The sequence below is a fragment of the Capricornis sumatraensis genome, chromosome 16 (genome assembly GCF_032405125.1).
Source record: "Capricornis sumatraensis isolate serow.1 chromosome 16, serow.2, whole genome shotgun sequence".
NCBI lineage: Eukaryota > Metazoa > Chordata > Mammalia > Artiodactyla > Bovidae > Capricornis > Capricornis sumatraensis.
Window position 1 is genome coordinate 49,400,797 of NC_091084.1, and position 17,067 is coordinate 49,417,863.

Sequence of the window (17,067 nt, forward strand, 5' to 3'; positions counted from 1 at the left end):
ATACATATATCCCCTTCCTCGAGAGCCTCCCTCCCATGGCCCGTCTACCCCACCCCTCTAGGTCATCACAGAACACTCCCTGTGCGATACAGCAGCTTCCCACAGTCTATCTCTTTTATATATGGAAGTGTGTATATATATTTATGTCCATGCTACTGTCTCAATTCGTTTCCCCCTCTCCTTCCTGCCGAGTTTTCTATGTCTGCATCGTGCCTGCTACAGAGTTCTAAAGAAAAGCCCTGCCAGGACTGCTCCTCATGAACTTTTATTCTGTCCAAGGGCCCAACTAGACAAGCTTGAAATTGACTAACTGGGCTTTCCTTTCCACAAACAATTGCTTCCTCACTCTGTTGTTGCTGTCTTTCTTTTGTTGCACTCATACACCCCTTCTCTTCAGTATTATTGCTTCTGTCATCTCACCTAGTCACACCTTCCCTCCCCATGCTTCTCTCTTTTTGTCAACAATCTTACCTTTCTAAAATTGATATTCCCTTGCTTAAAACAATGTATGCCCTTGCACTGTCTTTCAAATATAATTCAAATTCCTTTATGTGCAGAATGCACTCTTTGACATGAATGAGTCAACTGAGCATCATCTCTTGGTTTTACCTCTTTGTATCTTATACTTCAGATACACAAAATATTTGCTTTTAACTAAAATTTTTTATTTTGCAAGACATTTAATTATCAATATTTTGACCATGTGAAATGCTATTGCAGATTTATGAGCAAGAAAACAGAGACTGGAAAATTATGTTTTAAAACGTCGTATGAGAAAGTTTTGAAATAAGATACTTAAAGTAATTTTAGTTAACCATTTGGGCTTCCCAGGTGGTGCTAGTACTAAAGAACCCTCCTACCAGTGCAGGAGGCATAGGGTTCGATTCCTGGGTCAGGAAGATCTCCTAGAAGAGGGCAGGGATTCCCACTCCAGTATTCTTGCCTGGATAATCCTATGGACAGAGGAATCTGGTGGATTACAGTCCTTTGGGTCACAAAAAGTTGGGCATGACTGAAGCGACTTTGCAGTATGCATTAATAATTTAGTTAAATTATCTATACATTTATTCTTGACACAATCGCTTTTAAATCAGAAAACAATTCTAAAAAGAAATTAACATTCTCCTTCTGACATTACCAGAAAAGAAGATTTATATCAAAAGCTAAATGAATTCTTTTCAGATATTTTTTGCTACTTCTCTGAATAAGCATGCATGGCCTAATCACGATACAAATCACCCTTTTTAAATGATTGTTATGATTTGATGAACATTAAAATCCTCTAAATGTGTTTTTAGCAAATTTTAATGGATATGACAAGTAGATTTGGAGATGAAACTAGTTTGACTGTGGACTCTTAGATGAGAGTTCTGAAGGATCCCAGTACAATACCTTCATCATGAGAGTTTGGAGGTTTGTAGCCCATTTGGTCGCTCAAAGTCTGGTATTTTTTTCAAACACTGATTTATTACCATGCATTCTTGTATCATTCTTATAGCTTTGACATTTTTCCCATTTTCTTTAAACTTTTTCCTTTGATTGATATTTGCTTGCGTGATACATTCAAGAGAAGGAGTGAGTCTGAGTTCACAAAGAGAAAATATTTTTTTCAAAAAATTCTCAGCAATTTGAGGTTAGCAGTTAATATATGAATCTTGAAGATAATCTGGCAATAGTTTTTAGAAGAGGTAGTTTCTAGATCAACCATTGTTCAATCTTTAGGTCGTGTCCGACTCTTTGTAACTCCCGCTGCCACCCCCACACTCCCCACCATGGATTATAGCCCATCAGGCTCCTCGGTCCATGGGATTTCCTAGGCAAGAATACTGGAGTGGGTTGCCATTTTCTGCCCCAGGGGATATTTCTGACAAATTTCAGGAGGATTCTTTACCATTGCACCAAGAGGGGGCAACCATACAAACAAAGTTTTCTAACTCTAGCTGTCAGTTCAGTTCAGTTCAGTTGCTCAGTCGTATTTGACTCTTTGCAGCCCCATGGAGTGAAGAACGCCAGGCTTCCCTGTTCATCATCAACTACCAGAGTTTGGACAAGCTCATGTCCATTGACTCAGTGATGTCATCCAACCATCTCATCCTCTGTCATTGCCTTCTCCTGTCTTCAATCTTTGCCAGCATCAGGGTCTTTCCAAATGAGTCAGTTCGTCGTATCAGGTGGCCAAAGTAATGGAGTTTCATGTTCAACATCAGTTCTTCCAATGAATGTTCAGGACTGATTTCCTTAGGATGGACTGGTTGGATCTCCTTGCAATCAAGGGACTCTCAAGAGTCTTCTCCAACACCACAGTTCAAAAGCATCATTTCTTCAGTGCTCAGCTTTCTTTCTAGTCAAACTCTCACATCCATACATAACTACTGGAAAAATCATAGCCTAGACTAGACAGACATTTGTTGGCAAAGTAATGTCTCTGCTCTTCAATACACTGTCTAGGTTGGTCATAACTTTCCTTCCAGGGAGTAAGCGTCTTTTAGTTTCATGGCTGCAATCACCATCTGCAGTGATTTTGGAGCCCAAAAAAATAAAGTCTGACACTGTTTCCACTGTTTCCCTGTCCATTTGCCATGAAGTGATGGGACCAGATGCCATGAATTTAGTTTTCTGAATGTTGAGTTTTAAGCCAACTTTTTCACTCCCTTTCACTTTCAAGAGGCTCTTTAGTTCTTCTCTTTCTGCCTTAAGTATGGTGTCATCTGCATATCTGAATTTATTGATATTTCTCCCAGCAATCTTGATTCCAGCTTGTGCTTCATCCAGCCCAACATTCCTCATGATGTACTCTGCATATAAGTTAAACAAGCAGGGTAACAATATACAGCCTTGATGTACTCCTTTTCCTATTTGGAACCAGTCTGTTTGTCCATGTCCAGTTCTAACTGTTGCTTCCTGACCTGCACATAGATTTCTCAAGAGGAAGGTCAGGTGGCCTGTTATTCCCATCTCTTTAAGAATTTTCCACGGTTCATGCCAATCCACAGAGTCAAAGGATTTGGCATAGTCAATAAAGCAGAAATAGATTTTTTCTAGAACTCTCTTGCTTTTTCAATGATTCAACAGATGTTGGCAATTTGATCTCTGGTTCCTTTGCCTTTTCTAAATCCAACTTGAACATCTGGAAGTTCACGGTTCACGTACTACTGAAGCCTAGCTTGGAGAATTTTGAGCATTACTTTAGTAGCATGTGAGATGAGTGCAATTGTGCATAGTTTGAGCATTCTTTGACATTGCCTTTCTTTGGGATTGGAATGAAAACTGACCTCTTCCAGGCCTGTGGCCACTGCTGAATTTTCCAATATTTGCTGGCATATTGAGCGCAGCACTTTCACAGCATTATCTTTCAGGATTTGAAAGAGATCAACTAGAATTCCATCACCTCCACTAGCTTCATTCGAAGTGATGCTTTCTAAAGCCCACTTGACATCACATTCCACGATGTCTGGCTCTAAGTGATTGATCACCCCATCATGATTATCTGGGTCATGAAGATTTTTTTTTGTATAATTCTTCTGAGTATTCTTGCCACCTCTTCTTAATATCTTCTGCTTCTGTTAGTTCCAGACCATTTCTGTCCTTTTTTGAGCCCATCTTTGCTTGAAATGTTCTGTTGGTATCTCTAATTTTCTTGAAGTGATCTCTAGCCTTTCCCATTCTGTTGTTTTCCTCTAATTCTTTGCATTGATTGCTGAGGAAGGCTTTCTTATCTCTCCTTGCTATTCTTTGGAACTCTGCATTCAGATGGGTGTATCTTTTCTTTTGTCTTTTGCTTTTCCCTTCTCTTCTTTTCACAGCAATTTGTAAGGCCTCCTCAGACAGCCATTTTGCTTTTTTGTATTTCTTTTTCTTGGGGATGGTCTTGATTCCTGTCTTCCGTACAATGTCACGAACCTCTGTCCACAGTTCATCAGGCACTCTGTCTATCAGATCTAGTCCCTTAAATCTATTTCTCATTTCCACTGTATAATCGTAAGGGATTTGATTTAGGTCATACCTGAATGTCTAGTGGTTTTCCCTACTTTCTTCAATTTAAGTCTGAATTTGGCAATAAAGAGTTCATGATCTGAGCTACAGTCAGCTCCCAGTCTTGTTTTCTTCTGACTGTATAGAGCTTCTCTACCTTTGGCTGCAAAGAATATATTCAATCTAATTTTGGTGTTGACCATCTGGTGATATCCATGTGTAGAGTCTTCTCTTGTGTTATTGGAAGAGGGTGTTTGCTATGACCAGTGTGTTCTCTTGGCAAAACTCTATTAGTCTTTGCCCTGCTTCATTCTGCATTCCAAGGCCAAATTTGCCTGTTACTCCAGGTGTTTCTTGACTTCCTACTTTTGCATTTCAGTCCCCTCTAATGAAAAGAACATCTTTTTTAGGTGTTAGTTCTAAAAGATTTTTTAGGTTTCATAGAACCATTCAACTTCAGCTTCTCCAGCGTTACTGGTTGGGGCATAGGCTTGGATTACCGTGATATTGAATTGTTTGCCTTGGAAATGAACAGAGATCATTCTGTCGTTTTTGAGATTGCATCCAAGTACTGCATTTCGGATTCTTTTGTTGACTAAGATGGCTACTCCATTTCTTCTAAGGGATTCCTGCCTACAGTAGTAGATATAATGGTCATCTGAGTTAAATTCACCCATTCCAGTCCATTTTAGTTTGCTGATTCCTAGAATGTCGACGTTCACTCTTGCCATCTCCTGTTTGACAACTTCCAATTTGCCTTGATTCTTGGACCTAACATTCCAGGTTCCTATGCAATATTGCTCTTTACAGCATCAGACCTTGCTTCCATTACTAGTCACATCCACAACCGAGTGTTGTTTTTGCTTTGGCTCCATCCCCTCATTCTTTCTGGAGTTATTTCTCCACTGATCCCCAGTAGCGTATCAAGCATCTACCAACCTGGGGAGTTCATATTTCAGTGTTCTATCTTTTTGCCTTTTCATACTGCTCATGGTGTTCTCAAGGCAAGAATACTGAAGTGGTTTGCCATTCCCTTCTCCAGTGGACCACATTTTGTCAAAACTCTCCACCATGACCAGTCTGTCTTGGGTGGCCCTACACAGCATGGCTCACAGTTTCATTGCATTAGACAGGGCTGTTGTCTATGTGATTAGATTGGTTAGTTTTCTGTGATTGTGGGTTTCATTCTGTCTGCCCTCTGATGAAGAAGGATAAGAGGCTTATGTAAGCTTCTTGATGGTGAGACTGACTGAGGGGGAAACTGGGTCTTGTTCTGATTGTCAGGGCCATGCTCAGTAAATCTTTGATCTAATTTTCTGTTGATGGGTGAAGCTATGTTTACGTTTCTGGAATTTATGGGAAGTAGTACTAACTTAGTGACCTAAGGATAATGGATCTCCTTTGGAGACTTGAGAATACAATGGCCCATAGAGAAACGGAATTCCCAAGATAAGGACTTCTCTGGTGGCTCAGATGGTAAAGCGTCTGTCTACAATATGGGAGAGCCAGGTTCGAGCCCTGGGTTGGGAAGATCCCCTGGAGAAGGAAATGGCAATCCACTCCAGTACTATTGCCTGGAAAATCCCATGGACAGAGGAGCCTGGTAGGCTACAGTCTATGGGGTCACAAAGAGTTGGACACGACTGAGCGACTTCACTTCACTCACTTTAAACTATCGTGGAGGTAATGAAAATAATGGCAACTGCCCTCAAAAGATCCCACACATGTATGGCTATACTCAGTGCCCCCAACCCTGTAGCAGGCCGCCACCTGAACCACACCTCTGCTGGGGACTCCTAGACACTCACAGGCAAGTCTGGATCAGTCTCTAGTGGGGTCACTGCTTCTTTCCCTGGGTCTTGGTGCACACAAGGTTCTGTTTGTGTCCTCCAAGAGTCTAGCTCTATGGTGGGGTTAATGGCAACCTCCTCCAAGAGGGCTTATGCCATACTCAAGTCTGCTGCACCCAGAACCCCTGTCCCTGTGGCAGTCCACTGCTGACCCATACATCCACAGGAGACATTCAAAAATAATTCTAGCCATAATTCCCTTGAATAAGTTCTCCAAGCTTCGATGTCCTTCTAGGGTAGAAGCAAGGGTCACTTTCTTGTCCACAGTATTGCCAAAAACAGAATAAGAAAAGTGTAATGATTAGCCATTGAATGCTCTGGTATTTAACCAATGTGACTATGTCAAGGCTTAGTACTTACTGTGGTTTTATGCTGAGACTCACAGTCTAAGTTCCTAGGAAGAGGAGAGGTTTCCAGCAGGAAGGAAAAAAGCACAACTATTTAAAAAAGATTTCACATAAGATGAAAACATGTTCTCAGATGACTCACAGCACAGAAATTATGTTTCTGGAATTTATGGGAAGTAGTACTAGCTTAGTGACCTAAGGATAATGGATCTCCTTTGGAGACTTGAGAAGACAATGGCCCATAGAGAAACTGAATTCCCAAGATATTAAATCCTGAAAGGTTGGAAAGGAGATTAACTTAGCGATTTCCCAGTAACATAACCTGAGAACTTCCATAAGCAAACAAACAAAAAAAATCTTCATTGATGAAACAAAGATGATTGTATAGAGGTGGGTAATTCTATTAGACTGTCTGAATTGTTGAGTACAAAAATTCATATGTTCCTAAATACTGTAGTTAGGGTGTTGCACTCAAAAGAAAAAAACACTCTTAAAGTAGAAAGTACACACTGACCCCAAAATATATACTGAATTGCTATTGTACTGAAAATGCATGGTGCTGGAAAAGATTCTTGAGAGTCCCTTGGACTTCATGGAGATCCAACCAGTCCATCTTAAAGAAAATCAATCCTGAATATTCACTAGGAAGGACTGATGCTAAAGCTGAAACTCCAATACTTTGGCACCTGATATGAAGAACTGACTCATTTGAAAAGACCCTGATGCTGGGAAAGATTGAAAGTGGGAGGAGAAGGAGACAATGGAGGATGAGATGGCTGGATGGCATCACTGACTCAATGGACATGAGTTTGAGAAAACTCCGGGAGTTGGTGGTGGCCATGGAGTCCTGGCACGCTGCAGTCCATGGGGTCACAGAGTCGGACACGACTGAGTGACTGAGCTCAGTTCAGTTCAGTTCAGTTGCTCAGTCGTGTCTGACTCTTTGCAACCCCATGAATCGCAGCACGCCAGGCCTCCCTGTCCATCACTAACTCCCGGAGTTCACTCAGACTCACGTCCATCAAGTCAGTGATGCCATCCAGACATCACATCCTCTGTCATCCCCTTCTCCTTCTGCCCCCAATCCCTCCCACCATCAGAGTCTTTCCCAATGAGTCAACTCTTCACATGAGGTGGCCAAAATACTGGAGTTTCAGCTTTAGCATCATTCCTTCCAAAGAAATCCCAGGGCTGATCTCCTTCAGAATGGACTGGTTGGATCTCCTTGCATCCAAGGGACTCTCAAGAGTCTTCTCCACACCACACTTCAAAAGCATCAATTCTTCGGTGCTCAGCCTTCTTCACAGTCCAGCTCTCACATCCATACATGACTACTGGAAAAACCATAGCCTTGACTAGACAGACCTTGGTCAGCAAAGTAATGTCTCTGCTTTTGAATATGCTATCTAGGTTGGTCATAACTTTTCTTCCAAGGAGTAAGTGTCTTTTAATTTCATGGCTGCAGTCACCATCTGCAGTGATTTTGGAGCCCAAAAAATAAAGTCTGCCGCTGTTTCCAGTTTCCCCATCTATTTCCCATGAAGTGATGGGACCAGATGCCAATATCTTCATTTTCTGAATGTTGAGCTTTAAGCCAACTTTTTCACTCTCCTCTTTCACTTTCATCAAGAGACTTTTTAGCTCCTCTTCATGTTCTGCCATAAGGGTGGTGTCATCTGCATATCTGAAGTTATTGATATTTCTCCTGGCAATCTTGATTCCAGCTTGTGTTACTTCCAGTCCAGCGTTTCTCATGATGTACTCTGCATAGAAGTTAAATAAGCAGGGTGACAATATACAGCCTTGACGTACTCCTTTTCCTATTTGGGACCAGTCTGTTGTTTCATGTCCAGTTCTAACTATTGCTTCCTAACCTGCATACAGATTTCTCAAGAGGCAGGTCAGGTGGTCTGGTATTCCCATCTCTCTCAGAATTTTCCACAGCTTATCGTGATCCACACAGTCAAAGGCTTTGGCATAGTCAATAAAGCAGAAATAGATGTTTTTTTCTGGACTCTCTTGCTTTTTCCATGATCCAGCAGATGTTGGTAACTTGATCTCTGGTTCCTCTGCCTTTTCTAAAACCAGCTTGAACATCAGGTTCAATACATGGTTCACATATTGTTGAAGCTTGGCTTGGAGAATTTTGAGCATTACTTTACTAGCATGTGAGATGAGTGCAATTGTGCGGTAGTTTGAGCACTCTTCGGAGAAGGTGATGGTACCCCACTCCAGTACTCTTGCCTGGAAAATCCCATGGACAGAGGAGCCTGGTAGGCTGCAGTCCATGGTGTCACTAAGAGTCGGACACCACTGAGCGACTTCATTTTCACTTTTCACTTTCATGCATTGGAGAAGGAAATGGAAACCCACTCCAATGTTCTTGCCAGGAGAATCCCAGGGATGGGGGACCCTGGTGGGCTGCCGTCTATGGGGTCACACAGAGTCGGACATGAAGTGACTTAGCAGTAGCAGTTGAGCATTCTTTGACGTTGTCTTTCTTTGACAATGAACTGAACTGAAAATGCATGGTAGGGATAAAATAACCAATAAACCTGCCATAGTCCTTATTCTCATGGAAATTGTGATCTAGCTGGAGCCAAGGGATAAAATATTAGGTAAATAATCAAGCAAACATTATTATAGACTGAAGAATTGCTTTGAAACAAAAGTACCCAGAGATCTAAGAACTTAAAATGAAAAGAATTAACTTAGTTTTGATGTCAGATAAGGATTTCCTGAAGTAATACCAGTTTATGTTGATGACAAGTATTTCAATGTGAATATAAAATGGCATGTTTTTAGTGGGTGAAAAGGGAAATGGATGAAATATTCTAGGAAGTTTCAGAAGCCATAATGAGAAGGATCTTGGCATATTCAATGTAATAAAAGAGGATAAATATGGCATTAGCTCTGAGATGTGGTGGAGAATTAGATATGGTGGGAAATAGAGAAGACTCTTGAGAATCCCTTGGACTGCAAGGAGATCCAACCAGTCCATTCTGAAGGAGATCAGCCCTGGGATTTCTTTGGAGGGAATGATCTAAAGCTGAAACTCCAGTACTTTGGCCACTTCATGCGAAGAGTTGACTCACTGGAAAAGACTCTGATGCTGGGAGGGATTGCGGGCAGGAGGAGAAGGGGACGACAGAGGATGAGATGGCTGGGTGGCATCACTGACTCGATGGACGTGAGTCTGAGTGAACTCTGGGAGTTGGTGATGGACAGGGAGGCCTGGCGTGCTGCGATTCATGGGGTCGCAAAGAGTCAGACACTACTGAGCAACTGAACTGAACTGAACTGAACTGAGTGCTGTTAACATAAAAGAGGCCAGAAACTTACAAGCAAATTAATGTTAAAATAGCAAGGGATCACTGAAAGTGGAGGTTTCACAATAGCAGCAATGTGAAGATGAGATTAAATGTAACAGGGATACAGATCAGATAGGCAACAGTAATCCAAGGAAGAGATGACTGTGTCTTGAACCGGGATAGGGGAAGTGAAAATGAATAAAAGCAGATAGATTTGGAAGGTATGTTAGAGATAAAACTGATCATTTTTATACATGAAGTGCACTTCCCAGGTGGTACTAGTGGTAAAGAATTTGCTTGCAATGCAAGATATGCAGGAGATATGGGGAACAATTCTAATTTCTTGGTATATGCAGTAGGATGACAGGTGATGCTATTCACATTCTTAAAGAAGACTGGAAAAAGAGCAAGTTACAGGGCAAGAGAGAGTTCAAATTAGGTTACGTCAAGCAGAGGTGCCTCTGAAACATCCACGTGAAAACTGTTTAGCCACATGGAAAAGTGGTCCCACAAATGGAGAAAGTAGCATAGACATATATACACTAACATATGTAAAATAGATAGCCAGTGGGAATTTGCTGTATGACTCAAGGAATGCAAACTGGGGCTCTGTGACAATCTAGAAGGGTGGGATGGGGTGGAAGGGAGGTTCAAGAGGGAGAGAACATACGTATACTGATCCATGTTGATGTATGGCAAAAACCAACACAATATTGTAATTATGCTTCAATTAAATTTTTTTCAAAAATGTGGTCCCAGAGAGCAAAGAAGCAATTTGAATATAAAACAATAAATGGTCTGTATATTATTTGATCATCTAGCTTATACAATTTGTTGGCATATAATTGTTCATAGTTATTTCTTATGATTCTGCGTATTTTGGTGATATCAGTTGTGATATCTCTTTCTTTTAGAATTTTACTTTTTTGAGTCCTTTCTTTTCTTAGTCTAACTAAAGATTTATCAATTTTGCATATCTGTTCAAAAACTTAGTTTTTAGTTTCTCATGTTTTTTTCTGGTTTCCATTTTATTTATTCCACTCTGATTTTTGTTATTTTATCCCTTCTGCTAACTTTGCATTTAATTTTTTTCTTCTGCTGGTTCCTGGAAGTATACAGTTAAGTTGTTTATTTGAGATCTTTTTTTAATCCCTGAATTTATTGCTATAATCTTTCCTCTTAGAGCTGCTTTTGTGGCATCCCCTAGGTTCCTGTGTGCTATGTTTCCATTTTCATTTGTTTTATATCTTTGAATATCAAATGTATTTTATTTCCTTTCTTTATTTTATTCTATTGCATGAACTCTAGTACGATGTTGGATAGAAGAGTGAACAATTATTGTTTTTGCCTTATCATGTTTGTGGAGAATGATTTTAATATTTCATCAATAAATAGGATGTTAGCTACAGGGATTTTTTAGTATCAAGTTAAGGAAATTCCCTTCCAAATTTAACTTACTTTGTTTTTATCAAGAATCGATGTTTAATTGAACAATTTTTTATTTGTCTATTGAAATAATCTTATGATTTTGTCTCTCTTTTAATTCTGAATTGAAAACATATTGTGTTCTCATTAACTTTGAATTCCTAGAATAAATCCCACTTGGTTTTAATTTATTATCATAAAACCCCTGGCACATACATGTACACACAAACACAAATGCTTATGGGGATTTTTATGTAACTAATTAAATTTCTTGGTAGGTCTGTAACTACTATGACTTTACACTTCTTCTTAGATCAATTGTATTGTTTTAAATATATATCTATTTCATCTACATTTTAAAGAGCATTGGCATAAATTCGTTTCTAATATTCTATTACTGTTTATTTTGGTAAATGTATTTGCATTTGAGAAATAAAAACTACTTTAGAACTATTGGATATTATTTTCTGTATTGACCAGTTGGTTTAAGATGCTTATCTTCTTCAGAACTTCTGAAGCCATTTAGAGCTTTCTAGCTCTTTGTTCTTCATGTACTGAGAGCACATGTTGAAAGATCTATAACTTCACTGTGGATTAGTGATTTCTCCTTCTAGTTCTAACAATTTCTTCTATGTGTGTGTATATTAGCATGCTGCTAAGTCGCTTCAGTAGTGTCCGAGTGTGTGCGACCCCATAGACGGCAGCCCACCAGGCTCCCCGCTCCATCTCTGGGATTCTCCCGGCAAGAACACTGGAATAGGTTGCCATTTCCTTCTCCAGTGCATGAAAGTGAAAAGTGAAAATGAAGTCGCTCAGTCGTGTCCAACTCTTCGTGACCCCGTGGACTGCGGTGCACCAGGCTCATCCATCTATGGGATTTTCCAGGCAATAGTACTGGAGTGAGGTGCCATTGCCTTCTCTGGTATATTAGCATGCTACGGCTGCTGCTGCTAAGTCGCCTCAGTCGTGTCCGACTCTGTGCGACCCCACAGATGGCAGCCCATTGGGCTCCACCATCCTTGGGATTCTCCAGGCAGGAACACTGGAATGGGTTGCCATTTCCTTCTCCAATGCATGAAAGTGAAAAGTGAAAGTGAAGTCGCTCAGTCGTGTCCGACTCTTCGCGACCCCATGGACTGCAAGCCTACCAGGCTCCTCCGTCCATGGGAGTTTCCAGGCAAGAGTACTGGAGTGGGATGACACTGCCTTCTCCGTATATTAGCATAGATGTCTATAATTATATTAAGTACGTGTGAATTTAGTTATTTTATGTTTTCCTGTTGAATTGTTACTATAAATATTACAGAACGCTGCACTTTATCACACCTAATATTTATTGTGTTAAAATCTACTTCGCTATAGCCACACAAACTTTTCCTGTATTTATACATACATGTTTTTAAGTAATATATATTGATATTGAGGATAGTTTCTTATCTTTCATTTCATTTTCTTTCAATTGTTTAGTCAAATTACATTATTGTAATTGTTGCCTTTTGTTTTCAGATTTAGTGGTGTACCATGCTCCTACTGGTTTAATTTAGTCTCGCCTGTGTTCTTTTTCCTTTGTTCTTCTTGCCACTTTTGGACCAATTAAATAGGTGTTATTATTTTTATTGTTGCAGTTTTCCCCAACTTCGGTTTTTGTTATGTATTCCTTTATGTTGGTGCAAAGATAAACTTAGATTTTGTCATACACATCTTTTAATTATCAATGTATGTTAAAACAGTATACTTATCACTTTAACTGAGAATCTCATGGACGGAGGAGCCTGGTAGGCTGTGTGCAGTCCATGGGGTCGCTAAGAGCCAGACACGACTGAGCGTCTTCACTTTCACTTTTCACTTTCATGCACTGGCGAAGGAAATGACAACCCACTCCAGCGTTCTTGCCAGGAGAATCCCAGGGACAGGGAGCCTGGTGGGCTGCTGTCTATGGGGTCGCACAGAGTCGGACACGACTGAAGCGACTTAGCAGCAGCAGCAGTAGTATATTACAAGATTTTAATTCCATTAACTTCTTTCATGCCATTTGTGTAATTATTACTATATATATTTTACCTCTACATTTGTTTAGACTTTATGTGTTATTTTCCCCATTTTAAAAAGTAAATGTTCTTCAAATTACTCTCACTTTTTCTGGTGGTTTTATTAAATTCTGTCATTCTGTCTTCCATGAGTAATCACTATTCTATGTTCTGAATAACATACATTTGTCTATATTAATAAACATTTATCTTCTTTTTGAAGGATATTTTAATTAGATTATAATTTTAAATTGAAAATAATTTTTCAGTACTCCAGAAATATAATTTCATTGTCTTCTGGCTTCCATAATTTTTATTGAAAAGATGGCCACCAATCTAAAGACTGCTTCATTAAAGGCAATGTGCAGAGATTATGAGAAGAAAAACCCACTTCTCTGCATATATTTGAAATAAAATATCACATTCCATGTTTCATGAATATATACACGTGTATATATATGTGATATATGTGTGCATGTAAGAAAAATGTTCATCATAGCATTATTTCTGGTGACAGAAGAGAAAAGCTTAGATATCCATAGTCAGGAAATGATTAAGAAAATACTGTTGGTTGCATGTTATGAAAGTCTATAAAATAATTAGAAGCAAGAAATATACAGATAATAGCAAAAGTACATTTCAAAAAATTCAGTTAAAAGTAAGTGACATCTAATACAGTAAAAATGGATATGTTTCTAAAATAAACATTCAGTTAATGGCTTATTTGTAAGTCATTTACATATCAAAGAACATGTCAAACACACCACAGTGGTTTCTATGATTGACAGGGCTGAGGATTAGGACTGAAATAAGCACATTAAAGTAAAGACAAAACAGGAAATGGTCCCAGAAATGACACAGTTAATGTGCCACTAATAAAAAGTATCATGAAGCTTACTGCACCTTGAACACACACCTGAGCTTTAATAAATTTATTAATGAGTCTATCAACTTGGGAGTCATCAGCATGCAATGATATTTACAGTCAATTATACTGAAAGGCCTAGGGAAAGAGTGCAAAATGGAGAGACCTGAAACCATGGTAAGTCCAGAAGAAAAGAACAGGCAAATGACACTGTTGAAAAGAAAAGTGATAATGAAGAACAACTTGGAATGTGTGGCACTTGAGAAATCAAGCAAAGAAAGTGTTCTATCTAGACAAAGAGATGAGTCAATTATATTCAGTAGAGATGAAAACTATGACAAGGTTGACACAGAGAAAGACCTACTAAGTTTAACATAAACTCATTGGTGAAACTGACAAAAACAGTTTCAGTAAAATGCTGAGGGGGAAGGAATTCTGGAGAAAGCCAGAGGTCGGGAAGAATATTTTGGGATGAGCAACTGGAGAGAATGAATACTGGCAATCTTTAATACATTTTACTATCCAGATGAGCACAGAAATTAAATATGCAAATAGGATGATTTTGTGATTTTTTAATGCATTTATAAAATAAAAAATATTAAAAGATCAATTAGAGAATGGAAATAAATTAGTGTAAGTCATAGAATCAGGGGAAAGTAATGTAGAATTTTGGAAGTTGGTTAAGGAGAATCAACTTTGAAATTCTTTTTATGATATCTGTGACAATGCTATTAAAAATATATTCATAATCTCTCACCTTAATTTCAATTTAGGAAGATGTTGAATATTTTCCAGAAAATGTTCAATTAATTTTATTGTTCAATCTCATTTTATTTCAGCTCAAAAGCAAAAAGGTAAACATTGCTGTGTATAACCCTGTACTCATAGAAATACATTTATTATAATATATTAAAAATCTCATTACTCTATTTCTCCCTCCAACGTGTGCAAACTTTTAAAGTTTTTTTGAAAAAAGAGACAAAACATTCATTGAGGAGTGAGCAATTATGAGAAAAACTCATACAAGAAGATACCTGGTCAGATTCCAGGTCATTGTGTTTCTCATAAGACACAGAAAGGCTTACAACTCATAATATTATTGACCCTGTGGTATACTTTACAGTCTTGCCTTTAAGAAGTTGTTGAGAAAACAGAAGGTTTTATGGAATAAAGTAAATATACTGTGATTTTTCCACAGTTAAATCAGTTTCTATACTGAAATTTCATTCACAATCAAAAATGGCAGTTTCAGTCATCTGGTTCCAGATCATTGCTTTTGCCTAATTCAGTTTTCTGGATAATTGCACCAGTTTCCATTAGTATTTTTTCATTCTTGGAATTTGACATTATTGAGATCTGAGTTATACAGAGAACCTAGACTTTAAAAACTCATATGGATGGTAATTTGACATGAAAAATTTTGGAATTCTGCAAAAACAAAAAAATAAGGAGATGGATTATTATCCACTCACTTGGCAAATTCAGATACCTATTCTTGGAAAGCTTTCTCCTTAGACAAACAGACAGGAGCATTCTTTCCTTTCACATCTCATCATAGGCAAACAGCTCTTTCATATACTATGGGATTTGATATACTTGGAACCTGAAAGAATCCTTATGACACAATCTCGTATCTGCTTAGTTTTCACCCCATAGACAACAGGATTCATAGTGGGAGGTAGGAGCAGATAAATATTGGCCACAATGATGTGGCATGAAGGAGGAATCCTGTGACCCCCAAAGCGGTGGGAAAAGAATGAAAAGAAAGCTGGACTATAGGAGAAAACAATGGAACAGATGTGGGCAGTGCAGGTGCTGAAGGCCTTCTGCCGAGCATCTGCTGAGGAGAGGCTGACCACTGCCCTCAGGATCATGGTGTAGGAGACTGTGATGCACAGGATGTCAAAGCCCCCAATCAGGAGGGCTACCATCAGACCATAGATGACATTGACCTTGATGTTGCCACAAGACAACTTGGCCACAGACATGTGGTCACAGTAAGTGTGGGGGATTACATTGCCTCTGCAGTAGGGCAGGCGCTTGGTGAGGAAAGGGAAGGGAATGATGAGCAACACCCCTCTGAGAAAGGTGGACAGACCCGCCTTTGCAATGACAGGATTTGTGAGGATAGTTGAGTAGCGCAGAGGGTAGCAGATGGCCACGTAGCGGTCCAGGTCCATGAGCATGAGCACCCCAGACTCCATTCCTGTTAAGGTGTGGACGAAGAACATCTGGGTCAGGCATCCATCAAAGCTGATTTCCTTGAAATGGAACCAGAAGATGCTGAGGGCTTTGGGAATTGTACTAGAGCTAATGAAAAGGCCAGTTAGGAAAAGCATGCACATGGGTCTGTGCAGGGCATCCTCATAGCGGATGAGGTAGAGGAGTCCACAGTTCCCTACCACAGCCACAGCATACATGGAGCAGAATGGGAGAGAAATCCACACGTGCATGTCCTCCAGTCCTGGGATCCCATTAAGAATGAAGGAGGCTGTTGTCACGTCTGTTTGGTTCAGCATTATCATGATCAGGCTGGTGTAGTCATTAAGAAAAGTGTATGATTTTAGTTTTATGTCTGTATTGCTTTGTTTTTAACCCTCCTAGATTTGGAAAAACAGAAAAAAAGTCTCAGTTGTGGATCTTCTCTCTCTGTGTCTTTTGTCTCTGTTCAGTATTGCACTTTAAATCACAGAACCCCAAAATTTGAATGTCAAGAATTTACAATAGAAACATAGTTTAAATGCATTCTTGGTTCATACTCATGCTTAATATACACCAAGCACAGCCTTAGAACTTCATAAATATTAACTCATTTAATCCTCACTACAGGATCATGAAGTCTTTTTTCTATTAATCTGCACTCTGTAATTGAGTAAATGGAGATCGTATGTATATGAGGTTTCTTCATATACAACTTTCAAAGCCTTTCTCAATCTCTTGGCCTCAGTTATAGCTATTAAGAGGACCATTCCGATTTTGATCCTTTTTACACTGTTCTTTTTTTTTTTTTTTTTTAATGTGGGCTAATTGCTTTACAATATTGCAATGGTTTTGCGATACATTGACATGAATCAGCCATGGGTGTACATGTGTCTTCCATCCTGAAATCCCCTCCCACCTCCCTCTGCATCCCATCCCTCAGGGTTTTCCCAGTGCACCGGCCCTGACCACCTTCTCTCATGCATTGAACCTGGACTGGCAATCTATTTCACATCTGGTAAATACATGTTTCAATGCTATTATCTCATATCATTCCACCCTCACCATCTC

General features: G+C 39.3%; 1 protein-coding gene across 1 annotated transcript; it reads right to left on the reverse strand.

The window, feature by feature from the left end:
- Positions 1 to 15,368: 15,368 nt before the first annotated feature.
- Positions 15,369 to 16,322, reverse strand: LOC138092787 (olfactory receptor 52N4-like). The gene has a single exon (XM_068988839.1). It carries the CDS (start codon positions 16,320 to 16,322, stop codon positions 15,369 to 15,371), a length of 954 nt encoding a protein of 317 aa, XP_068844940.1.
- Between the last annotated feature and the right edge of the window lie 745 nt (positions 16,323 to 17,067).

What these genes read in the sequence shown, in the direction of transcription:
- LOC138092787 (XM_068988839.1), bottom strand. Translation starts at nt 16,322, where the DNA reads ATGATAATGCTGAACCAAACAGACGTGACAACAGCCTCCTTCATTCTT.